This window comes from Balaenoptera ricei, chromosome 3 (assembly GCF_028023285.1).
Source record: "Balaenoptera ricei isolate mBalRic1 chromosome 3, mBalRic1.hap2, whole genome shotgun sequence".
NCBI lineage: Eukaryota > Metazoa > Chordata > Mammalia > Artiodactyla > Balaenopteridae > Balaenoptera > Balaenoptera ricei.
The window spans coordinates 119,015,206-119,041,501 of record NC_082641.1 but is presented as its reverse complement, the minus strand read 5'-3'; the positions used below and the strand labels follow the sequence as shown (position 1 = coordinate 119,041,501).

The 26,296-nt window shown below is 53.8% G+C and overlaps 2 protein-coding genes across 26 annotated transcripts in view; one reads left to right on the top strand and one right to left on the bottom strand.

The window, feature by feature from the left end:
- Positions 1-2,865, top strand: part of LOC132362586 (protein diaphanous homolog 1-like) — a 54,824-nt gene extending 51,959 nt beyond the window's left edge. For 2 of the 3 annotated variants that reach the window (XM_059917326.1, XM_059917327.1), the window contains exon 11: positions 918-2,865. In XM_059917326.1, coding sequence (XP_059773309.1) covers positions 918-1,075 — 158 coding nt within the window. In that variant the 3' untranslated portion in view covers positions 1,076-2,865. The remainder of the gene's footprint in view (positions 1-917) is intronic. The other variant, XM_059917328.1, reaches the window with a different exon arrangement.
- A 3,673-nt stretch (positions 2,866-6,538) lies between these two features.
- LOC132362582 (protocadherin gamma-C4) overlaps positions 6,539-26,296 on the bottom strand; it is a 189,315-nt gene continuing 169,557 nt past the window's right edge. For 22 of the 23 annotated variants that reach the window (XM_059917320.1, XM_059917321.1, XM_059917307.1 and 19 more), the window contains 3 exons: positions 20,111-20,169; positions 11,797-11,885; positions 6,539-6,849 (listed from right to left, as the gene is read on the bottom strand). In XM_059917320.1, the coding sequence (XP_059773303.1) occupies positions 6,623-6,849; positions 11,797-11,885; positions 20,111-20,169 (375 nt within the window). In that variant the 3' untranslated portion in view covers positions 6,539-6,622. Of the gene's footprint in view, positions 6,850-11,796; positions 11,886-20,110; positions 20,170-23,107; positions 25,568-26,296 lie in introns of those variants that run through there. The other variant, XM_059917294.1, reaches the window with a different exon arrangement.

Sequence of the window (26,296 nt, the reverse complement as noted above, 5' to 3'; positions counted from 1 at the left end):
TAAATGTGGATTCCATGAATGAATATGAGAGTCTTGGGGATGACGCCCACCAGTTAGGACAGAAACTCATGGATTGATTGGTTCTTCTCTTCCTATTTAGGGTGGCGACTGAAGCTTCACTATCCCTTAGCCCATTGGGCTAAGATTTCTTTGTAGGGTTCGTCCTGGCCATCCTTGACCCCAGCTCTGCTTTCCCTGACATACCTTTTTCTACCCCTCCCCCTACACACACCCACACACACATATTGCACACCTTGTAGAGCCCTTGGCATTTGGATCATCGCTGCTGCCCTTGAAGAGGTGGAAAAGAGCTCAGCGTGTGGGCACGGCGAGAGAGAGGGAGGGTTGGTGGAACCCAGGCGAGTGTGGCATCACGTGGCGTCAGTGCATGGCTGCTGCCCCCTTTGCGGGAGTCCCTCTGGCCGCCTGCTGAAGGCCTTCCTCTGCTTGGGACGGCCCTGCCCAGGGCTGACTGAAAGTGATTTTGGCCTAGGAGCTTCCTGAGAACTGCCAAGAAAACAAAAATAATACTGTTTACTAAGCTTGAGTCTGTTTACTTCCAACAACCCTCTAATGAGAAAACAGATTTTGAGTACTTCTCTTTACATTACACTGCTGATACTTGAACTCCGTTGTGTCTGTCTAGCTGTATTCAAACTTTTTACTACTTTTCACACAGGAACTCAACTCTCCTACCTGTACTGTACTCTCATATTCCCTGCTTGCCCCTCTCCCCGCCACAAAGGTATCTTCCATGTGTTCCTGGCTTTCTTCCCCTCCTTCTTCAAAAGAAGGGCCTCTGAACTGGACAGGGCCGCCATGTGTGCATGGCTTCTGGCCGAATATCTGCCGTAGAGATCGATAGGGATTCGAAACTGGCCTTCCATGGACGAGATCTCTCACGTCTTCTCTTGCAGGCAACAGGAAGGTCGGGTGTGCAGCCATATCTCAGCTAGAATCAGTGCTGACCAGGGACGATGCCATGACCTGTGTTCCTGCCAAGATGTCCAAGAAGAGCGAGGAAGTCCCCACCATCCTTGAGGAGGCCAAGGAGTTGCTCGGCCGTGCAAGCTAAGCCAGGTCCTGGGGCCATGGCAGCTCCTCAGTGGAGCTCCAGACTGTCCCTGCCCTGCGGCTTGTGCCTGAAGGGTCACAGAGATATTCCTCTGCGGTGGCCACTCCCATCACCTTGACCCCATCTTTGTCTCCAGCCTGCTGCTCTCTGTACATCACACACAGCTTCAGCTGCCTGGAGGCCAGAAGGAAAGGGCAGTGTGGGGAGGCCTGAGGCCAACCCGGCCAGCCCTGGCTCTCGTATTACCAAAGCAGGCTCTGTGTTTGCTGCCTTAACCCCAAGTGTCTCCTCCGTTCTCCGTGGCCTCATCTCAGACGAGGCCCCACCTGCTTTCTCAGCCCCTACCTTTCCCGTGGGCTTTTGCCTAGGTCAGTCTTGCTGGGTTTGTGCTTTTCTTTTGTGTTTTCTCTGGCCCTGAGAACAGCATGGGCTGATGAACCTTTGGACTCTGTCCCTCCTTTCATTGCTGTCACCACCACCCCGCTCTTCCTGCCCCTGGCTCTTGTTGTTTATTACTAGGGGTGTGGCATTGGGAGCTGCTTCCAAGGAAGTAGGGAGCAAATCCCCCTTATCCCACTTTTTGGGAAAGGCCTCCCAAAACAAAAAGAACCTGGACCACTTTTATCTGTTCTACTGTGGCCTAGGCCAGAGCCTAGGGCGGGCAGGCATGGCACAGGTGGGACCTGCCCCCAGCCTGCTGCCGTGCTCTGTGCCCTTGCCTCTCTGGACCCTCTGCACCAGCCCTAGGCTACTGAGCCACAGGCCCTCCTCACGCCCTCCCTAGAGCTTTGGTGCATCTCATCCAACACCTTATCCTCTGTCTCCAAGGAAATGGGAGGTGGAGCCTCCTGGCTGAGAAATTGTTTTGCAAAAGGATCTATTTTTATATGAATTTTTTTTTTTTTTTTTTTTTTAAGAAAAATAACTCTTCCTTCCTCCTTTCCCCTCCATAATGTAAGAGGCTTTGATGGCAGGTTCCAGAGTCCCTGGGATTTCTCCCCACAAGCCTCAATTCTGAACAAGCCCCTGGACCTCCACCTCAGCCCTCAAGCCTCTGGGCCCTTGAGGCCAGTGAAGACTCTCTCCCCCAGCATCTGACTCCGGGGCAAGGGGAAGCTCTTCTCTTGTTGAGCTGGACCAGGCCTAAGAGTAGTGGGAGCTCTGAAACGACAGAGTTTTTATAAATTTAATATATTTATCAAGCCAAATGTGCAAATGCTAACTGGCCATTCTGGAGCAGTGTGCACAGGCTGTGCCCCACCCTGCTCTCTTCTCTGCAGTGGGCAGGCCAGACTCTTTGGCGCTCCCAGCCACAGGAAGCTCAGATTCTCCGGTCAAGGTGACACTTTGCCCTCCTGTGCTCCTTTCAGCTTCCCACCCGTGGGAGAGAGAATGGCACTGGTAGGGCCTGGCGCAAAAGTATAGTTATTAGAGCAAGGGGGAGCTTAGGAGACCTAAGGGCGCCTGCAGGGAGGCCTTGAGGCCCGGAAGGAGGGTTCTGGTTGGTAGAGCCTGTGTGTGAAGGGGCAACAGCAGCTCCTTTGAGCTAATTCTGGGAGGACCGTGGTGCAGGGGCCTGCTGCTCCCCTAGGTCCCCTCCTCCCTGCTGACATCTGGGGCTTTGACCCTTTCTTTTTTAATCTACTTTTGCTAAGATGCATTTAATAATAATAATAATAAAAAAGGGACAAAATGCAAACCTGTTCCCCTCACCTCTTGGGCTTCTGGGATGTCATCACCTCCAGTTTGTTGGGTTTGTTTCCAACTGTTAATAAAGCATTGAAACAGTACTGCCTTACAGCTTCCTTTGTGAGTTTCTGAACTGTTTGTCTTCACTCTCATCCAGGCTTCTCCACTCTTGTCCTGCCTCAAGCCCGACTGACCTGACAAAATCATCAAAAGGGTGCCGGCACCTTCATGTGCCAGACACTACGGTTGGGCGCAGGGCTAGAACTGATTCATACATAGTGGCTTCTGTCCCGCCATTTGCCCTCTGTAAAGGAGTAGGGCCCCAGTTCAGCCCCCTACCCTTCCACATTGCTGCCTCTTGGCTTGGAACCCTTTTCTTGGATTCAGTTCTGGGACCCCACCTCCCCATGACCCCAGACTTCACATGCAGTTTCCTGGCAGTACCTGTGCCTCTTTTGCCAAGGGAAACCTATGACTGCCATTCTGCCATTCTCCCGTATTCCCCTCCCACACTCACTTTTGGTGTCCACAGACCACATTACAGGCTAGGGCTTACCCTGGGGTGGAAACGTGAGCCTGCCCAGCAGAGGTCAAAAGACAGAGGTCATGCTCCAGATGACTTGATGCTCAGAGCCAGACTTGTTTGAGCACATTGTGACCTGCACAAAGAAATCTTACAAACCAGGTCCAGAACAGACAGGGAAGGGCTCGGAGAGGAACCGCAAACCTATTTGGGCAGGCTCTGGAACAGGAAATAAAAGCCTCTTAAGTAGCCCTGGAGCCTGAGCAGCTGCCTCCCTAGTATGGCTGGGGATGTGGAGATGCGTTCCCTGCCTCCTTCTTCCCTACCCCCAGAGGCCACGCGTTTCTGGCTTAGAGCTGTATAGGCACACATACCAATTAGGGGACCAACCACAGCTGCTCACACGCTCTGCCAGTCTCCTGCCGTGCCTGGAATAGAACCCAGGCGCCCGGCACCCCGCCCTCTGCAGCCTGGATCTTGGAAACAAAACCCTGCTTCCATCTCAGCAACCACGCACACCACCCTTCCTCCCACGCAAGAAAGCCGCCCCCAGATGCCTACCTAGTTGGAAGGCTTGGTTTCCATGACAACAGACTTTAGAAGCTGGCAGACCGCTTGACCGGCTCTGGGAGAGGACGCCCAGAGACAGCCACCCCCAACCCTGCGGTTGGGCATGCCCTTGCCCTCACCGACCCCCCTGAAAACCCCAATGGGTCTGTCTTTATGTCCTTCCGCCCCTTCCTCCCACTCTGTTGCCTGCAGCTTCTTTGGCGGCAGCAACCTCGAATCCCTCCTTGCTTCCAGGAGGCTGGAGGAGGCGGGAGGTGGGCTAGGTGAAAAGTGAATGGAAAGCACAGAGAGAGGGAGAGAGGAAGGAGGGAGGGCATCTGCGCCTGCGGGCAATCTTATGTCCGCCATGCCCTTTCTGTCCCCTTGACACCGCCCTCCCCCCGCCCCCGCCCCCGCCCCCCCCCACACGCATTCCAAGCCCCCTGGGAGGGAGGGTGGGGGAGGTGAGGGGTGTGGAGGAGGACTGGCAGAGGAGAGTCCACCCTCCTCCCGCGAAGCCTGGCAGGGCGCTCGGGGTGGTCATTCTAGCAGGGAAGGGGCGGAACTCAGGAAACGTCCACGGCCCCCTCTCCAGCTCTATTTGCCAGCCCGCGCCGCCCCCTCGCCCGGGTCTCCTCTTCTGCCTGGAGACAGCAGCAAACAGACAACGGAACCCTCGGCCGCACGCTGCCACGTCGCGCTCAGAAATCCCCTCCCCCACAGCGGACCCGCAAGCCGATTACACACACGGGGTACAGATCCACAAGCACCATTACGGTCAACGCACACCATTATATATGCACGACGGTGTTGCCGCATTTAACAATTATACACAGACTCTCGGGCAATGACACAAAACCGACACGCAGCACAATAATCGCCTCCCGATCCCGCTCGTCTTCCAGCATACAACTCTGAGCTCATCACTTCATCCACACATGCCAGGAGCCCCCATCTCTTACATAGAAACGGTGAACCTTTCAGAAGAAATCTTTTAATTTTTTTCAAAGAAAAAAAGCCATATAAATATTAGAGTATAAAACTTGCGTGAGACACAGGAAGGGGGTGGGGTGGGGAGCTACGTGACTATGCAAAGAGAAGCGCTTAGAGGAGTCAGGACGCGGGAGGGGGTCGCCGCAGCGCGTGGACACAGCACAAAACACAGCACGGGCCGCCGCAGGCAGATTCGGGGACAGACGGCTGCGCGGAGCCCGCCGCCCGCGGCCCACTCGCCATTACGGAAAAGCACGCCGCACTACACTATTGGCTATTCTACACCAGCCGAAAGAGGTGGGGGGGGCTCTACACCACTGCAAGGGCCGGGGTGGGGTTCTCGCGAAGCCCCTCTGCGTGAACTGGACGCCGGGGGCAGAAGGGGTGGGCAGAGGAAGGTCTATGCACAAGGAGGCACTGGGGGACTTTAACCAGGCTCTGGCCACGAGGGGGCGGACTGGGGGCCTGGGCAGTGGCCTTCACAGAGAAGCAATGGCACCTGTCGAGGTGAAGGACTGGGGCTGCTGGATGCAGGGGCCCTGTGGAGAAGCCCTGATCCTGGGCTGACACTTTCCACTTGGTCCCTGCTCTAGCTCCTTTCCTTCCCAACCCAGGGACCAAAAATGGTCTAGCTGGCCCTCCCTTCCTGCTGGGGCCACACTGATCCTTCCACCAGCAGCACCTCTGGAGTACCCAGCACCCACAGAGGCCCCTCTGACCTCTCCAGGGGACCTGGTCCCAAACCTGCTCGGAGCTTCCTTGGACCATAATGCCAGTTTAAATCCATTGGTGCCCGTAGCTCAGCCCACCGCTGGCTGCCTGGGCTGCCCTGTATATGATAGATGAGGGTCCAGCCTGGTGCTTGGCTTATGGCTGGAATCTGGGGATCTGGTCAGTACCCTGGGGGCATACAGAGCCTCCTGCAAGACCCTGTTAACTGATGGATCAAGCTTTGTCCATCCCCCCATTCACACACACACACACACACACACACACACACATACACGCCCTTCCCTTCTTTATCTTACCACCCCATACTGTCTTAGAACATGCAGTGAAGTCTCTTGTTTGGGGAGGGGGAAGTCACAGCATGCAGTGGGAACATCAAACAATGAAAAACAAAAGACTGGTCCCCAGGGTGTTGGGAAGAGGCATGGTAGCAAAATGCCCTCCCTAAATCCAGCAAGCATCAGTACCATGGGAATGGTGACCATATCTCCCAAAACTTGAGCTTGGTCTCAGGTCCTGGAAGGAGGTGAAGGGATTGGCACCAAACCATGCTTTGGGGGAAGTCTGAGAACTGAAGGAGAGGCCAAGAGGTCATGATGCCCTTCCAACTCTTCAGAACTATGAGCCTTTTTAGGTCACCAGGTACCTCAACACCCCCAAACAACTTAAGAAAGAGGAGCTGCTGAGGAGGAGGGTGGGGTGGGTCAGGGAGGAGGGAGGCAGGGGATGGATGGGCCTGATTGAATTTGGAAGATGGAGGAGTTCAGCTGTAGCTGAAGGGGGTGTGATAAATGGTGTCTGCACTAACCCACTACCCCCATGGGCACAGCAATTGATTGGATGGGGGTTCCCAGCAGAACTCCCTTTGCATATTCAATCCCCTGGGGGCAGAGGAGGGGTGTTGACTGGGCACTTGTTTCTGTTTCCCAAGGGGAGCATGGCCTGGGCCCCTACCAGTATCCTGGGGGTGAGCCCTGAAAATCCGAGGCCTGGGCACAGCTAGGGAGAGGCTGGGCTGGTTGGGGAGGGAGGCTGCCCTGTGGCTCCAAGGCCTGGCCTCCGCATTACTTCTTCTCCTTCTTGCCCGACTTCTTCTTGTTGCCGTTGCCACCTGCCGGGGCCTTGCCATCTCGCTTGCCAGCTGCGTTGGTCAGAGTGGCATTGCTGCCGGGGATGTAGACGTTCTGGCGGTAGTCGGGCACGTGCTGCAGGGTGAACTGGGGTCCGTAGCGGGCACTCAAGCCCATGGTGCCGGCACCCCCTCCCAGGGTGGAGCTCCCATCAGCGGCTTCTGCAGAGACAAGGGAAGGTCAGGGGCTAAACTTCAGGGTCCCCAACAGTTACTCTCTTATAGCACAAGCAGTTATAGCACTGGATACACCATCCCACCCACAAGGGGTAGGGCTAAGAGGCTCTAGAGTGACCGCCTAGGTTTCATTCCTAGTTCTTTTACCTACTAACTGTGATCCTAGTCAAGTGTACCTAACCTCCCTATGTCTCCTCAGTTTCCTGAACTGCAAAATGGGGATAATAATAGTACCTATCTCTTCCGGTTTTCGTGAAGGCTAACCAAGATTACATACGTAAAGCACATAGACTAGTGACTTCAAACACGCTAGCTGTCATTTCTCTCAGGGCTGAGACACTGCTCTCAAGTCCCTGCCCTAGCCCTTCTCCAGGCAGCCTCTCTGGTCTCCACACTAGACCACAGACTCCTGGGGGGCCAAGACCATGGTCCGTGCAGGTTCCTATCCTGTTCCACCCAGTGCCAAGCACAGAGCGGGCACTGAGCCGTTCTGTTCTGAGTTAGGAGTAGGTGCTTTTCCCGGGATTCATTCCATAACAGCAACCAGTGCCTACTGTGTGCCAAGCACCTTGCTAGATGTTGCACATGCACGACGGCTTTTAACTTCAACTCAACACTCCAGGGACGTGTGTGCTCTTATCCCCACTTTACAGATGAGAGAAGCAAGGGTCAGAGAAGGTAAAAGACTAGCCCAAGGCCTACCAGCCAGGACAGATGAGAGCAGGGGTGAGGCCTAAGTGTATCTTAAGTGTATGCTGTAGGGTATGGTCACCACCACCACCAGAGGCCTGCACCTCATCACTGCTCTGAGGATACAGGAGGGGGAGAGAGGCTGAGAAGATGATGATCCCAGGACCAGATGTCTTAGGTACAATGTAGGCACAGGCTCACAATGTCAGAATAGGTGACATCAGAGAGAGCCCGTAGCCCAACTTCCCATCCTGCACAAGAAGAAACTGGGGTCCAGAGAAGTGCAAATTTTGACCCTGGCTCAGTGTCACCTGGGAGCTTGTGAGAATCACAGACTCAGAATCTGCATTTTAACAAGATCTCCAGGTGATATGCATGCATGTTAAAGGGAGAGAAGCACAGAAGTACCTACCTCATTGGGTTTTTGTGAGGATTCAAGGAGACGGTGCTTCATCCAGTGAAGCACTTGGTAAGAGCTCACTAAACGTCAGCTGCTGCCACCATCACCACCACCATCACCATACAGCGTGTCACTGCTTCTACCCTACATGTTCCCGCACTGCCTCCCCAGGGGGTAATAAACCAGGAGTTTTGATGACTCTGGCAGAGCTCATGAAGCCTCTTGCTGGAGTCCTCCCGCAGTTGGAGAGTTAAAGCCCCAGGAGTGCCCACCCCAGCCCAGCCCCCGTCCAGCAGAAGAGGTTCCCCCCACCCTGGCCTCCCTCCACCCTCACCCCAGACCCTGGGAGTGGGTAGAGAGGGTGACTAAAGCCGGAGAGGCTGAGTAATCCTGGGACACCAACCAGGGATTGAGAAACAGACAGGAAATATTTTCAAAGAACAGCACCAGAGGGGGAGGGGCATGAGAGAAAGCCGAGGAGAGATGAGCCCCGGCCTCTCCGCCTCCTCACTCCAGCGCTCAGGTTTCCACAGCCTCCATTTCAAGCCCCAAATCTCCGTCGTCCGAGGGCCTTCAGGGGGCGGGGAAGTACGTTGGGTGGGAGGGAGCAGCGCCCACTTCCTCCTCTCCTTCCTCAGGCTGCGCCCCTCCCCCAGCCCTTTCATTGCACGGACATTTCCTCCGTTTTCCCTAATTAACTCCAGGAGGGAGCGGGTCCTCGACCGCGCTGCTCCCTCCCCTCCCCGCACCCACCCCCCGGCCCGGGAATGGAAGCAATGGGGGAGGGGTCCCAGATCCGGCTTCAAGAGCCAGGGTTCCAGAGTGATTTAAGGGTCGAGGGGAGACTGTCAGAGGCGCCAGAGAGAGACAGACAAGAGGGAGAGAGAAAGAGGAAGAAATGGGAAGAAACAGGGAGAAGGGAGGCAGAAGGAGAAAGCTAGGAAATAGGCTTGACTGGGTAACTGGAAGCCAGGCCCACCCACATCCTACATGCACCCACGATCTCTAAGGAGCACGCGAGCAGATGAAAATGACAAAGCCAGCCCTGCCACCTCCTCCCCAGAAGGCCAGACCTGATGTTAACCTGGGCCCTGTGGGATGCAGTGAAGCTGGGCTGGACCAGGAGGGAGGAAGATGGGGAAACCCAGAGTGTAACAGAAACGCGCTGCACTTGAGTTCCGTCCGGTCAGCTCTGCCACGAAGGAGCCAGCCCTGTGACCCTGACCGAGGCCCTGCCTGACCCCGACCTCAGTTGGAGTGAAGGCTCTGACCTTCTGTGGAATCAAGTCTCCAATGGCCCCGCCCCCCCTTCTAACCCTGCAAGACCTACACTGGGCAGGAACCAGGATCTTCCCTGAGTCGGAGGAGAAACAGATTTTGAAGAGCAGCAAGAAAGAACCTGGGCATCCTCCGGCCTGCAGGAGGTGAGAGCGCTGCCAGCCTCTCTCCTCAGGGTAGCACCTCCCAGCCCCATCCTGCCCGCTCCTCCCGCCCTGCCCTCGCCACCCCGGGGCTGAGGGCGGCAACGCCAAGCAGTCCAGGAGGCCTGGTGAGACTCAGCCAGGGCCAGCTGAGCCACAGGCTGCAGCCTCCTTGAGAGCACACCTTCCCCTCGAAGGTTTATTTAAAAAGCCTCCCAAGTATACTTACTCTCACTCCTCCTCAGCAGCCCACAGGCCTGGCTGGGCTGGACTCCAGGAACCTCTCTGGCTCCAGGGCCAGGAAGCGGGTGTGAAAGTGAGAGTAGGGCCTGACCCTGCCACCTCCACCCCCAAGGTCCATCCCCCCAGCTGACACTCGGGTCGGGCCCTGTGTGGGCCAGGGGGGTGGAGCCCGGACAGGGGAGCCAGACTGCGGAGACCCGCGGGGCCTTCTGGGAGGCTCTGGGGCTATAAATACCGACTCCATTTCTGTTTTTAAAATCTGGATTTAGGCTAAAAAGTCTGCTTCCTGGCCTTAGGGCTCAAAGCCACAACAGCTAAATATACCTTGCTGTCGTCTGTTTACTTCCCTCAAGAACCCAACTTGGCATCTCCTCAGACCCAGCCACCTGCCTCTTTGATCCTCAGTATCTGGCCTCTCTAGAGCTACAGCAGCACTCCCACTCCCACCCCGAACTGGGGTCAGCTCTGTCCCAGAAGGCTGGCCCCCCGCCCCTTCTCCCTTCCTCTTCACCACCCACGGCCTCACCCCACTGGGCCTCACAGACATCCGGGGAAGGCTTGCCAGATTTAACAAATAAAACTAAAGGGTGCCCAGTTAAATCTGAATTTCATGTAATTTTTTTCTAGTATAGTATGTCCCAGTCCTAACATTTGGGACCTCTTATGCTAAAATATGACTTGTTGTTTATCTGAAGTTACAATTAATGGGTCATCCTGTATTTTATCTGGAACCCTAATCTGGGAGAATAACGCAGCATTAAGAGAAGTTCAGCCTCTAAACTTATTCAGCTAGAAGGGAAACTGAGGCTGGATGGAAAGGCAGACACAGTCACTGGTGTACAAAGGGCATGAACGTAGGAGTCGGGCTGGGTTAGAATTGCCAGTCTGCAACTCAAAATGGGGGCCTTGGAGCAAGCGACTTCTTGGTTCCCTCATCTATCAAATGGAAGGAATTAGACCTGCCTTGCAGAGCTGGTGAGAGGATCCACTGACATGTGGCCCATCACGTTTGCCTAGCATGTGCTGGGGCAGCACACAGGCACAACTATAGTGATTACAGTTCTGACTTTACCTGGTTCTCTACCCACCAGGCCTCCAGACATGCTGGACAGCTGGGCTCTCGGTTCACTATGTAAGGCCACTGCCGGCTTCCATATAAGCGCAGGACTGGCTGCTCCAGAAGCTAGTCCTTATTAGCAGGCGTTATTCTAATTCTACCTTCTATCCCACCAGGGGTCAAAAAAGATAAATGTTAATCAATTTTCGCCATTGCATATCATGCCCTTCCTCTCTGCCAATCCTATGCTGAGGCCTTACATTCTGCCCTAACGACACCACAGTGAGATCTGTTATTATCGTACGGATTTTGTAGTCAGTGAAACTTCGGCCCAGAGGGGCTTCGTCACTTGCCTGATGACTCACAGCTTAGTGGTCACTTGCCTGATGACTCACAGCTTAGTGGTGGCACCAGGATTTGAATCCAGGCTGGCCTGCCTCCAAAGCCTGTGCTCTTAAGTACTAATGATATTATTCCGCCCCCCTCCATCCCCACCGGCTCAGGACTCTTCTTACTCTTCAGGGATGAAAACCATCACCTGAATCTCTATTGTTGAAGTTCTTTGTTAGCCTTGTGGGAAAACCAAAATCCTGCTCTGCAAGTGGGGACAACCAAACAAGAGAGTGTGTGCTCCCTGCTGGGAGTATCCACACCCACTTCCATGGATTGAGGGCATGTATGTGCCAGGCCCAGTACTATGTGCTTTACGGTATCATCTCACTGAATCCTTACAACAATCCTTTGAGGTCGCTGTCCCCATTTTCTTGGCTGAGGAAACTGAGGTTTAGAGAGATTAAGCCAACTGATCAAAGTCACAAAGGTAGTTAGCGGCAGAGCTAGGACCTGACCCATAGTTGTTCCAAGGCTAGACTTTTAACCACTACTCCCTACTTCTCCTGCAAGGATCTTTCCCTGTTCATTTCCCTCTGGGCATCCCAGGACCCCCCCATCCCTCAGCTATTCCCTAACCCGGCTTTATATCCTGGAATTATGGGCTGCCTCAGATCGACTGAAAGGTCCAGAGGAACCACATAGGTGGAAAGCCAGTCTCAGGGCACGGTGCTGTGGGATGCACCCCAGAACCCCAGGTCTCCCATCCCACACATGCTGGCACAACTTACCACTGGCGGAGGCCAAGATCATGGCTTGCAGCATCTCTGTGTCAAACTGGTTGTTGGGCCAGGTGCCGGTTTCATCGCCATTTTGGGATCTGCAGAGCAAGTGGGATGATGAGCACGGTCTCCCAAGCCACCAGCTCATGCCCCTCCTGTCCTCTCCCAGGGCTCCCACATCCAGCGCCTATCCCCAACCCATGCCCAAGACCTGCTCCCTTGCAGCAAGGTAGGAGGCGGCTTATACAATCCTTCAGAAGCCAGACCCCCCTCCCCACTTGCCAGTCCCCCAAACCAGCTTTCTACTGTTTCAGACACCATGGCCCTTCGAGGGAGAGGGCAGGATGCACTGAAACGTGCCCCGCCTTGAGGGAGCAGCACCGTGAGGGAGAGCAGACCCTGTCCCGAGGACACGGAGCGTGGGAAACGGGAGAGAATGTTCCAGAGCTTGAGAAAGGTGTGAGAACCTAGGGGGAGAGGTTGGGGGCCCCACGAGACAGGGAGAGAGGTTTCTAAAACTCAAGTCCGATCACTTCAGTGGCTCGCTGAGCCCTCAGGATAAAATCCACAGGCACACAAGGACCAGCCCCTCCTATTTCACAAGAACACCCCCAACCTCGCTCTCAAACATTCTATCAGAAACCTTTTCTGAGGCGCTTTCCCTAATTCCTCAAACTCTCTCTTGCAGCACATCTTGGGCAGATACCACTCCCTAGAATGCAAGTTCCCTACCTCTGCCTTGGTAACATGAACAGGTTGCCAGAGGGGACCCCTAAGGCCACCCAGGCTGGCTCAGGTGCCTCCACTGTGCTCCCACCCCCACTGTCTGCCCTGCGGCGGCGGCTCGAGTCCCACTGTGACTGCCGCTGTCCCCATCTGTCTGCTCCACCCCCAGACCCAGCTCCTTGAGCTCTGGGACCAGGACTGTGCCCGTTTTCTACTGAAGCACCTAGTTAAGAGCTTTAGATGCTCTAAGCATTAAGAAAAGCACGAGGTGATTCCTAATTGTTAAAAATGTTAACCTGTACAAGAACGCTAAGGAATGCTAGCCCAACTTGGATTTTTCCCATAGTAACTATTTCCATGCTTTGGGGGGGAATTTTCAGGGATCAAATGATTTCCATTTTTGAGGGGAAGGGGAAGCAGCCTGACACACACGGTCTATTAGTCGACCTTTGCACTACCTGGAACACTAAAGTTCCTCAATAAATGTTTGTTGCCTGAATGAATGGGGAAAGCCCTGCCCAGAAAGTTAGGCTCACTATGAGGTAAGAAGGGTTTGGCACCAGGGGAGGGGCTGCAGGGAAGGCCTTGAAGGCATGAAAGAGCGTGTCTGTGTGTGTGTGCGCGCGCGTGTGTGTCTGTGTGTGTGTGTGTGTGCGCGCGTGTGTGTGTCTGTGTGTGTGTGCGTGTGCGTGTGTGTGCGCGCGCGCGTGTGTGTGTGCGTGTGTGTGCGCGCGTGTGTGTCTCTGTGTGTGTGTGCGTGCGCGCGTGTGTGTGTGTCTGTGTGTGTGTGCGTGTGTGTGCGTGCGCGTGTGTGTCTGTGTGTGTGTGTGCGCGCGCGCGTGTGTGTGTCTGTGTGTGTGTCTGTGTGTGCGTGTGTGTCTGTGTGTGTGTCTGTGTGTGTGCGTGCGCGTGTGTGTCTGTGTGTGTGTCTGTGTGTGCGTGTGTGTGTGTGTGTGTGCGTGTGTGCGCGCGCGTGTGTGTCTGTGTGTGTGTGTGTGCGCGCGCGTGTGTGTCTGTGTGTGTGTGTCTGTGTGTGCGTGTGTGTGTGTGTGCGCGCGCGTGTGTGTCTGTGTGTGTGCGCGCGCGTGTGTGTGTCTGTGTGTGCGTGTGTGTCTGTGTGTGTGTCTGTGTGTGTGCGTGCGCGTGTGTGTGTCTGTGTGTGTGTGTCTGTGTGTGCGTGTGTGTGTCTGTGTGTGTGTGTCTGTGTGTGCGCGTGTGTGTGTCTGTGTGTGTCTGTGTGTGCGCGTGTGTGTGTCTGTGTGTGCGTGTGTGTGTGTCTGTGTGTGTGTGTGCGCACGTGTGTCTGTGTGTGTGTGTGTGTCTGTGTGTGTGTGCGTTGTGTGTGTGTGTGTGTGTCTGTGTGTGTGTGTCTGTGTGTGTGTGTCTGTGTGTCTGTGTGTGTCTGTGTGTGTGTCTGTGTGTGTATTTTGTCACCGTGGCTGAGCACAGTCAAGAGCTGCTTTACAAGTTTTCCAAGGTCTGTCCCTGCTTATGGTTTCCCCTGATCTGGAATTCCCATCCCCAGGCAGGTGGACTCAGTCTAAGGCTCAGACCAGCTGCTGTGTGGTGCCCTCTACACTGTCACAGCAAATGTAGACTTAGGGTTGGAGGAGAAAGCAGGAATGCCATTTCTCCCTCCACAGAATGGGAAGAGCTGGGATTCTGGGTTCATTTATTCAATCAATATTTATTGAGCAAGTACTGTGTGCCAGACACAGGACTAGGTGCTGGGTTTGTAGCTGTGAACATGACTGAAATAGTCTGACTTCACGATGCTCGATCTCCATTGAGAGGCAGACATTAAATAATTACACAATAATTGAATTGTAAGTGTGACAAGCAAGTGCCATGGAGGCAAAGAGCAGGGGTAAAGGAGAGTTCTGACCTAGTTGGGGTTAGGGGGCCAGTCAGTCCAGGCTTCCTCAAGGAAAAGACAGGGAATTTAAATCTGAAGAGGCTATTCAGGTGACCTGCAGGAGAATGCCAGCCAAACAAACGTAGGAGGAGTGATAGAAAATCAACACTGTATAACTGCTGATGTAAAAACCGATTCAGGCAAGGATCATCAGTGAATACTAAAATACTAAAAGCAGCGAAAGGTTGCTGCAGAGTCTCAAATATCACCCACAGATTACTTATTAATCACCAATATTTAAAAATATCTTTGTAACAGAGAGATCTGGGGATACCACTTTAACCCAGGGAACAAACTGAGCATCACTGACAATGGGACAAACTGACAGGAAATGATTCCCAGCAGAAAGTGTACAATGTCACCCACGCAGTATTCTTATCAGACTCTGTAACCTGATCTCACCATGAGAAAATGATCAGCAAATCCAGACTGTGGGACATTTTGAAAGACAACTGGCCTGGACTCTTTAAGACATGTCTATATCTTAAAAAAAACAACCCTCCAAAAGGTAAGGAGGCTGTTTTAGATTAAAGGAGATGAAAGAGAGGTAGCAAGCAAATGCAATTCGTGTTCCTTGATTGAATTCTGGAGTTAAAAGAAAAAAAATACAGGTTGAAAGGACATTTGGGGAACATTTATGAAAATCTGCTAGTAGACTGTATATTATTGCATTAATGTTAAATTCTTCAAATGTGATCATTCTTTTGTGGTTATGTATGAGAGTGTTATTGTTATCAGGAGAGAGATACTGAAGTATTTCAAATGTTATGATGTCTGCAACTCTCAAATGGTTCAGAAAAAAAGTGTGTGGGGTGGGGTGTGTGTGTGTGTGTGCATGTTGAGAGACAGAGAGAGAGGAGAAAGTAAATGTGCAAAATATTAACGATTGATGAATCTAGGTTTAAAAGAGTATTTGGATGTTCATCATATGATTCTTTCAACTTTGAGAGGTTTGAAACATTTCAAACTAAAAAACTGAGGGGTAAAATTAAAGTTAACTAGGAGAAGGGTAGTGTTGTGAAAGCTTTCCAAGCAGAGGGAGCAATACGCCCCAGGCTCTGAGGCTGGGAGGAGCTTGGTGAGTTCAAACCACTAGGAGAAAACCAGTGTGGCTGCCATAAGGCGCGGTGGTGTCAGGGCCTGGGGCTGCAGAGTGTACACTAAAGATTTTGGTCTCATCCTAAGAGCTCTGGGAAGCAACTGAAGTATATAAAAGGGGGGTTGTCATGATCGGATTTAAGTATTTAAAGGTCATGGTTGCTCCTATGAGAAGACGGAGGGTTGGGGGCACCTCTGGGAGGACGGGAGCCCAGTGATGGAGCCTCAGCCACCTCTGTCTCCATGAAAATCCAGGAGTCCTTACTTGCAGGCACACTGAGCTCTCTCTGGGCCTGCCTGGGGGCGCAGGGCTGAGGCAGGTGGCCTCAGGCCGAGGTGAAGGGCCTAATGGGGAAAGAGTGGGGAGAGCAGGTAGGGGGGTGAGCAGCAGGGAGAAGAGCTTTGGGGCTGTGGGGTAGACAACAGCGTCAGACACCAGGTTAGGATACCCTGTGGTGGTGGGTGATGGTGTTGAGGGAATAAAGGTGAGTGGAAGGATGGACCGGGAACCATGATGGGCTGGGTGGAAAGGATGGCGGAAAGGATTCTTGGGAAATGATTGAAGGCTGGAGGCCAAGCACGTGGGCAGGAGATGAGTAGAGAGGCAGACTTCTTTTTGAACCATTTACTCAGAGCTTCTTATTTCTGGGTAGTGGGCTGACTAAATTATATACATGTTGTCTATTTCAGCCTCAGAACCACCTACAGATAAGTGTTATTATCCCTAGTTCCCAGCAGATGAAACTGGGGCTCAGAGAGGTTGAGAGACTTTCCCAAAATCACACAGCTGGCAACAGGCAGAACTACAACCTGTACCCACTATGTGCCAGTGCCTGTGACAGGCCCTAGGATTTAAGAGGTGATATGATTCTTGCCCTAAGAAGTTTGTATTCTAGTGTGCTGTGTGTGTGTGTGTGTGTGTGAAGGGCAGTCCCAGAGGCTGGGTTGTAAAATTATGAGTGCTTTTTCTTTTAAACTGTTTTCTCTATTTCTCATGTTTCTATAATGAGCATGGATTATTTTATAAGCAGAAAAAAAAAGATGCTATTTGATTGTTGAATGACTGCCCAAACTGAGGGAAAGCAGGGATAGTGTCTCTCAGGGGAGGTGGAATGGAAGGGGAAATGGCAGTGTGGAGCCATCCGAGGAGAACAGTGTGGGGACCAGGGGAAGCGAAATGGAGACCCTCCTCTGGGCAGAGGCTGGGAACAGCTGCTGGGCGGGGCCTGGGGTACAGCCTGAGAAAGGAGAACTGGCTTGCTGGGCTCAGGGCTTGAGACAACAGCTGTTGGGATGAGAAGCCACAAGGACGACCTGAGCAGGGGTAGCGGTGGGGAGGAGGAGCACCTGGCAGGCAGGGACTTCAGAAGACTTCCTTTTGTCTAGGCAATGTGACAGAGCGCTGGCTTGAACTTGAACCAGGTTTACTAAAGAGCTCGACACTAGCCCTGCTCTGAACCTGGTGTCCCAGTAGCCAAGATGGGCCGGAGAAGCAGTGGGGAGCCAGAACCAGGGTTAGACTGAATAAGAGAAATCTCCCCTCTTCATCTTCTCACTCCCATTGACTCATCAGAATGGCAGCAAAGAAAACCTGCATCATTCTGCTGACCCTGAGAGGCCTCACCACAGGGCCTTTGCAAATGCTCTTCCCTCCACCTGGAATGCTCTTCCCTCTTTCCTTCAGCCGGTTAATCCACAACCTCATTTCCTCCTGGATGTCCTCCTGCTCCCTGACCAGGTCAAATCCCTATTTTATACTCTCACCACCAGGAACTGCTCTTCATAGCACTTAGGGTAGCTGTAATCTTACAATTTTTTTGAGTAATTATTTGGTTAATATCTGTCTCCCTCAACACACTGTAAACTCCCTAAGGCAGAGGTTATGTCTATCTTATATCTCCTATACCTAGAATACTACCTGGTCTACGGTAGGTGCTTATTAACTATTTATTGAATGAATGAAAGGGGGAAGTTATAGTTGCTGGACTGGGCCCCTAATTTCATCTGATTTCATCTGGGCCCCTGTGCAGCTGAATCATAAATATTTGTTCCATCCCCCCTCAAGTTAACTAAGGAAGGGAGAGCTCCTGCACCTTCTCCTCCATCTCCCCAAGAGCTCCCTCACGTACTTTAGGCCACCAAGTCTCTCATTTGATGAAAAGGGACTTGAGGCAGGGGTAAGGCGGCCAATCCACAAGGCACGTAAGAGTCAAACAGCTAATAAGGACCTACTGTATAGCACAGGGAACTCTACTCAATACTCTGTAATGACCTATATGGGAAAAGAATCTAAAAAAGAATGGATATGTGAATATGTGTAACTGATTCACTTTGCTGTGCACCTGAAACTAACACAATATTGTAAATCAACTATACTCCAATAAAAATTATTTTAAAAAAAAGAGTCAATTGGTGGGGCTCTCAAGTTCAGCAGTGAATTCTGCTTCAGGGCCAGTATATGGCCTGGGGTGGCGGTGGGTAAAGGGAACACGAATTGCCCTGTACTTCTCATCACCTCAGCTCAAATGGCACTTCCTCCTGGAGGTCTTCTCTATCCCCCTCCCCCATTACACTCACATGACCCTCCTCCCAGAACTTGCTATGATTTGTAACTAGAAATTTTTTTAGTGTGATTTGTTGCCAATTTTCTGTCTTCCCTGCTGGCATGGCAGCCTATGAGTACAAGGATCGTGTCTGCTTGTTCACTCTTACAGGCCAATGTTTAGCACAGGGCCTGGCTCATAGTATATGCTCAATGAATATTTGTTGAATGAATAAATACATGAACGAATACATGAATGACCTAACAGATAAACTTGTGGGAAGGCTGGCAAGACCAGCAGGGAGAAAGGAGAAAGCTGGGGTCAAGGGAGGGGCAAGGGCAGTCCAAGCCATCTGGTTTGCTGCCTTCTAGGGGCCTGCTAGGAACTAACTGCCTTGCGACCTCGATACCAGAGGCAGGACTCACATGCCCGGGAGCTGGAGTCTCCACCGTACACCAAGCTGTCCTGGGTTCTTGTGGCAGTGAGGGCTCAGCATCTGGGGAAATGTGGGCAGCAAGTGTCCAACCAGCGAGGAGGTGGGGAAGGCAGCCCAAGCTCTGCCCTCCCTCTGTCTCCTGGGCTTCTTGGACTCCACCAGGCTCCCCGACTTCTAACAGGGAGGCCTGGCCCAGAGCCGAGCCCACTCCCCTCAGACCAACTGCAGGTCTTTTGCTGAAGTCCTCCTCCCCTCCACCCCACCCCCGCCTGCCCGCCCGCCCCAGGGAGTTCCTGTCTTAGCAGGAATTCATACCAGATTGATCTGAGCAGCTGGGGCAGCCTGGATGGGAGGGTGTATGGTGGAGAGCAGAGATCAAAGGCTCTGTGTGTGAGGGGCTGGGGAGGGAGAGAGCCTGGGGGGCGGGCATGTGTGTGCTGGCTTGCCCACAAGTTTTAAGAAATGAGAGACAGAGAGAGGGACACAGAGTAAAAGACAGTATAAAAGAGAGAGAGAGAGAGAGATAAAGAAAGAGCAACAGAGAAAGAGACCCATTAAGGCAAAAAGAGACAGACAAGAGACTTAGAGAGATATACAAAGAGAGAGAGAGACAGAGACAAAGACAAAGGAGACACAGAGAGGCTGAGAGCAGAGAAGAAAGGAGAAACAGTGAGAAGGAGAGAAAGAGACTGGAGACAGAAGAACACCAGGACACTAGGAAATGATGAAAGAAGGAGAGACAGAAGAGAGGTCAAGGACAGAGACAGGGAAGCAGAGACAGAGGGAAAAGGAGAAACAGAGACTGAGACTAAGGCGGAGTCACGTTTATTCATTGATTCCACATTTATTGAGCACCTAGCCATAGCAGGCGCAGCAAGAGGCACAGATCAGTGCAAGTAGACACAAATGGTAGGGACCAAGATACAGCAATAAAGACAGAAACTGAGATCGAGACGAGAAAGAGAGGGAGAGGCAGAGATTGCAAACTAACAGAGAGACTGAGCCGAGGACGGTGAGAGAGTGTCAGGGACAAAGGGCCTGCAGGCAGGGAAGGCAGGACCCTCCGGGGTGGGGCGGGGCGGCTCTCCGTCCCCAGCCCCACCTCCAGCGGCCTGACCTCCCTCCCCTCAGCCTCGGCTCTCTCCTGCCGGCTCTGGAGGAGGCTCTGGCTGCTGACAGCTGCTCCTCTCCTCCTCCTGTCCCAGATTCCTCGGCCTGAACCCCAGTCGGGACGGAGGCCAGCCAAATCTGGAGCAGGGGGATGGAGCCGGTGGATAGGTATAAAAAGCTTCCTCTCCACCCAGAGACCACCTTGAGACCATCCTTTGCTCCCACGGAGCCCCCAAGATACAGGAAACGGTTTGTGTGGTGGGGCAAAGGGAAGGCATGAGTGTGTGAATTGCGCTGCCAAAATAGCCCGAGTAGGAGCCTCTTCCTTCTGGGGTTTGTGCACCAGCCCCCAACACACCAAAACCTCCCTGAAATCTGCAACTGAGGGAGGAAGCCATTTGTAGCAAATGCTGAGCCCTCCCCCCATCTCGTCCCACGTCATCCCTGAGAAAAATGTCGCAGAGAAGAGGGTGGGCTGGAGAGGCAGTCACCTACCCGCTGGTGCCGGGTCTCTGGGCCTGAGAGAAACGCCAGTCCGTGTTGGGCGGGGCTTGCTGCGGAGAAAACAGAGGGAAAGGGGCTGAGTACCCAAATGGGGTAAGATGAGGGCGAGGTAGGCTCATTTTCCAAGACAAAATACACCTCAGGTCTCAGAGGTCTGAGGTAACAGAGACAAAGAGATAAAACCACAGTGATCTGACCGCAGTGAGCAAACCCAGATTCCTTTCCTAAGGAACCGGCCCCTTCCTCCCTGCCCCCAGACTCAGAACTTCTGAGCAGAGATTCAAGGGCTGAAAGCATCTTCTGTGGAACCGGGGGGAGGGGTGCAGAGAAGGCCCCCAAAAGTGGCAGAGGAGGTTTTGAGATGAGAATTCCACCAGCCCTAGAAAGAATTTCATTCAGCTCCTCAGCTGGAAACAAAGCATCCTCTGCGGCAAGATGGCTGCTGCTCTGGGTAACCCTTTTCATGCCAGGTTGTGCCTTTACACATTCAGAAGGACACCTCCTTCAGACCCTTGGCTCTCAAGGATCCCTTCCCACAGCTAAATACATTATTAACGTAGGAGTCATGCCAGACTGGGCCTTTGGATGCCAGGGCATCCAAGCCCCAGGACACCTCCCACCTCCAGAACTCTGTGCCAGACAATGGCTTTGACTAAGGAGGAGAGAACAAGGCAGCTCTGTCTGGGACAGAGAGAACTGCTGGGATGGAGCCCGGCAGAGATCAAGCTCCCACAGGCTCCAAGGAGAGCCAACTCAATCTCCAGGGCTCCCAAGGGGCAGATCTGTAGCCGTCTCCCACCTGGATGAAGCTGTGGGACTCTAGCCAGCCACTTCACTTCCAAGACCCTCCCAGCCTTTCCAGAGGGTGTATTGTCCCATCACACACTCTTCACGGAGCACTCCTAGAGCCATTTCCTCTCCATTCTGGGGTGCTCTGGTAATTAATTCTCACACTCACTCCCAGGAGCAGAGAGGGAGGTGTGAGCACCTCCGATTACACTGGGGAGAAGGAAGACCCAGGGCTGCCAAATGACTCACTCTAAGTCTCACAGGTGGCAGTGATGTAAGCAGAACCCAGAAACTTAGCATCCCAGGTACAATAGGAGTTGCAATCACCATTCTGGAGCTGCCATGGGGAAGGGCACAGGGATGTCCAGCTCTCAGTTACTACATTCTTAGACAGCAGAATCTACACGGAGATGCAGGAACCATGACAGATTGGAGGACAGGAACTAGGCCAACTCACAACCTACATAAGGACAGCGGGTCCAAGTTTGTTCAATTAGGGCTGCTCAGGAATAAGGAGCCCCAGTAGACTTTTCTTCACGTGTTAGGCTCTAAAAGGGAAAGAATGCCCCCCTTTGCCTCATCCCGGCAGACACACACCGTCCCTCCTGTTCTCCAGTTTTACAAGTACCAAGTGATTGAAAGCACAAATTCTGGAGTTAGACAGACCTGGATTAGATCTTTTTCGACCACTTACCCTGTGAACTTGAGCAAGTCACTTGAGCTCTGTGAAACTCAGTTATAAGAGGGAGGATTCTAGTACCTACCCAACAAGTGTGGGGAAGAGCAAAGGAGACGCTGTGGTTCTAAGAGGAAGTATGCAGTAAGGCTCTCTCAATTAGCTATCAGAATCATATGGGGGTGTTGTTCCAAACTATAATTCTGATTCCAGGGGCAGGATGGGGTACAGACATATTTTGAATAAAAGCTCCTGGAGTTACAGAAACGTGTGCTTTTTACCATTATAGTTTCCCCATGTATGCGAGCACCCTGCTGGCTTCTGGCAGAGGCCATGGCTTTCCAACAACCAGGGAAAGAAAGACTTGCCAGTGTCAGATAATTTGGTCACTCCCAAAGCCCTGATCCTAGATCGCTGGGCACACTGTGGTGACGACGGAGCCAAAAGCCTATGTCTTAGCGTCCAGAGCCCAGGTGTTCCGGGGTCCCACTTCCCACCAGAAGACAGGTCGGTGGTGCCACAGAGGGCCCAGGCGGCCTGTCCTATAGAGGCCTGTTCGCTCGTCCCAGGCCGGACCCCGCCGTCCCTTGGGCCACAGGGCAGCCTGGCCGGCCCGAGCTAGGCTTCTGGGCTGGAGGCACCGCCGGCCTCCGCTCTGAGCCCCGGGCCCGGCGGGATCTGCCAGCCCGCGGGTCATAGAGTCCCTCCCGCCCCGCGCCTAGAGCGCCCAGAGTGGCTACGGTGCGGGCGACTCTGGCTCGCCAGTAGGCGACCGGTCCAGGTCCGGGCGGGGGCGGGAGGAGGCTCCAGAGTCGTCACGGGCCGGGACGGCCACAACCTGGGCGCGCTCAGTCAGTACCTCTGAGGCGAGCAGCAGGGTGGGAGGGAAGCTGTGAGCGGGCCGGAACAGCCAGTGCACCTGGCAGCGAGCGGCTGGCAGTGAAAGGCGGTGTACGTGGGAGGCCAAGTGCGAGGGGGCGTGTGCGTGCGCGGGTGAGGCGCGGCGAGCCCGTGCGCGGTGCGTGGCTCGTGCGGGCCCTGCGGGCGCGCTTCTGCTCTATCCACAGACGCGTTGGTTTGAAGTGGGAATAAATAGGGTTGGGAATAACAGTGAAGTCACAGGTCAAGGGAGTGGGGAGAAACCTAAGAAGAAACCTCAAGACCAGTGGAGCGTGCCCGCACCGGAGCCTCGGAGGCTGGCTGCAGGCGTGGATCTGTGATCGTCTCCACCCGGACCCCGGACCCCGGACCCCGGACCCGGCGGAAATCGCCAGACCCCAGGCTTTTCTGAATGTGGGGTCGGTCCTTTCCTCTCTCCCCCTCAGCCACAATCACCATCACCTCCCCGGGCTCAGAGCCCCATCCCTGCCTCGGCCACACCTCTGGTTCCACACAATCCGTCCAAACAGTCCCGACATTCGGGCCGAGCCCGCACCAGAGGAGCGGATGCCAAGTTCAAAGTCCCTGATGTGGCTGGGCGGCTTCTCCACTGCCGCCCCCAGGGGTCGCACCGAGCCCCTCACCTGGCTCCGCTCCCGCAGCGTGTTAGAGCGGAACCGGAAGGCGTCAGGCTCCTGCGCCAGAGCTGAGGGCTGCTGGACGCTGAGGGGCCTTAGAAAAGTGAAGTCACTGCCGTCCGAGGCTGGTGAAAAGCACGTCCTGTAGCAATGGCTGTGCGAGTCTGTGGGCCGCAGCGTCACCTCCATGTACTTGAGTGTGCCGTCTGAGCTCACCTGTAGGTTGGGGCCGGACTGCTTATAGAACTCGCGGGAGGGCGAGTCCTGGCGCCCACAGCACTCACCCCCACCCCCATCCCCGTCTGCGTGCCCCCGAAGGCACTTGGCTGACAGAAAGGTGAAGGTGACTAAGGATAAGAGACTGATGGCCACAAGAGCCACAATGAGATAAAGGGTAAGGTCTGAACGCTCAGGAGGGTGTGTGAGGAAGTCGCTGGATTTGGGCATTTCCTCAGGGTCCTTATCCTCCAGAATCAGCAGCACTGTGGCTGTAGAGGAGAGTGAAGGGTCACCATTGTCCCTCACCAGGACCACCACCTGCTGGGTGTCAGGGTCATCCTCCAGTAAGGCCCGGGCTGTTCGCACCTCACCAGTGTGTGCAGACACCAGGAACAGTCCTGGGGCTGTGGACTGTGGCAACAGTGAATAGGAGAGCCAGGCATTGTGGCCTGCGTCAGCATCTACGGCTGTCACCTTGGTGACGAAGGAGCCAGGAGGGGCAGAGCGAGGGAGACGCTGGGGGACTGAGAGATCCCGGCCTGGTCTGGGGTGCAGCACGGCTGGGGCATTATCATTCTGATCCAGGACAAACACATGGAGAGATGTGTTGGCATGCAATGGGGGAGAGCCAGAGTCTCGAACGCCCACCACGATCTGCAGCATCTGCAGCAATTCGTAGTCGAAAGTACGCTGGGCAAAGACCCGCCCATCCTCAGGGTTGACATACACAAAGGAGGAGGCTGGGGCTCCCTGAATCTGATTCCCTACAATGGAGTAGGTGAGGCGAGCATTATCCCCAGTGTCTGGATCAGAGGCAGCCACGGTGCAGAGAAGGGAGCCTGGAGGCCGGTTTTCTGGGATGTAGGCAGTGTAGAGCTGCTGGGTGAAGTAGGGTGCATTGTCGTTTACATCTGAAATGTTGAGCCTGACGGTGAGATGGGCATGCAAGGGAGGTGAGCCCGCGTCGCGGGCCAGCAGCTCAATGATATAGTGGGATGTGGCCTCACGGTCCAAAGGCTGGCTGGTTAGCAGTGAGTAGTGGTTCTCAGAAGGCTTAATCTGAAATGGCAGGCCCGAAGAGATATCAAGGCTCACTTCACCATTTTTCCCTGAGTCTCGGTCCCGCACATTAAATAATCCCACTACTATGCCCACTGGTGTGCTCTCCAGGACAGGGTTGACCAAAGAGGCCAATAGTACCTCTGGGGCGTTGTCATTTGCATCCCCCACATCCACTTGAATCACACAGTGGCCTTCCATGGCTGGCTGTCCCTGGTCACGGGCTCTTGCATGAATTTCATAGAAACTTGATTCCTCAAAGTCTATGGGACCCAACACATAGATTGCTCCACTGCTAGGGTCTAGGCCGAAGAGATTCCGCACTGCCTCAGATGTATGGTCTCCAAAAGAATAGTCTAGTTGGCCATTGGTGCCTTCATCTGGATCAGTGGCATTGAGGCGGAGCAGCAGGGTACCCACGGGTGCATTCTCTGGGAGTCCCACACGTAGAACTGAGGACTGGAAGGTTGGAGCATTATCATTGATGTCCAGCACAGTGATGGAGATAAGGGTGGTCCCTGAGCGGGGTGGGATACCCCCATCCACAGCAGTGAGCACCAGCTGATGTCTTGCCTGGGCTTCACGGTCCAGCTGCTGCTCTAGCACCAGCTCTGGGAACAGCTTCCCATCTTTTAGGGTCTTCACATTCAGAGAGAAGTGGCTACTGGGGCTCAGAGTATAGAAGCTCACGGTATTGGTACCCACGTCTGGATCCTGGGCACTATCCAGTGGGAACAGTGCCCCAAGTGCAGCTGATTCTGAGATGCGTATCTCTCGCTCAGGGGTGGCAAAGCTAGGAGAGTTGTCATTGAGATCCAGGATTTCTACCTCTACACGGATTAGTTCCAGCGGGTGTTCGGTCACCACCTGTAGTGGCAGCAGGCAGCTGGTGCTGGCTCCACACAGGCTCTCTCGGTCAATTTTCTGATTCACTGCCAGAGCACCACTCATCAAGCTCAGGGAAAAATAGTGCCCACTCTCCTCAGAGCCCAACCGCAGCCGGCGGCTCAACAGATCTGTCAACTTTAAGCCTAGATCCTGAGCAACGTTCCCCACCAGCGTTCCCGGCTCAGACTCCTCCACCACTGAGTAACGAAGCTGCCCAGACACCCAGCCCCAGGAGCACAAGGACAACATGCACAGCACTTGCCATTTCCCAGCGAGCTGCGGGGGTGTCTTGGGCCCCATGACCCAGAAGTCCCTTCCTGGGCACTGACTCTGTGCTGTGCTGTCTCGAAGGCAGACCCAGGGCTTGGAATGTAGCAGCTGAAATCTCTTATGTCTCCTTCCAGCCTCTTAAAAAACTGCTCCGAGGTTTGTCTGCCTGCAGCAGTTCTTCTTAGTCACCAAATGGCGGGGGTGGGTTGGGGGGGGAGGGGAATCGAATCTGAGTGGAGCTGGGGAGCTGGGGGAGGAGAGGCGGGCAGGAAGAGCAGATCCCCCACCTTGGCTCTGAGTCTGATTGGCCCAAAAGTCTGTGCTCCCAACCAATTATCAAGTCTCCTCAGTCCTGGAAACCTTAGGAACAGGCGCTGCAAATCTGTGTCACAGAAGCCTCCTACCTCCCCACTCATTTCATGCTGCAGGTTGATTCAGCCCCCTTGGCAGCTCAGATGGTGCTCAACAGGGAAGACAAAGTGGTACAAAACTTCTCAGTGTTCTGTCCCAGCAACTTCCTGCATGACTTCAGAAGCTCCCACCACTTTGCTTGAACCAACAAAATTTTGTCCTCCTCAGGGAGGCAAAGCCCATGTGTTATCCCCTCCTAGGATCCCCATCCTACCAAACACTGCCAAGTTCAGAGAAAACATTTGTTAGGACCCGTTAGAGTCTTGCTTGGACTCTCCAGCAGTACTTTGAGGAATCTCAGTGTCAGCTGATGGCCTTAAGGATTCAATTTTTCTGAGATCCCAGACT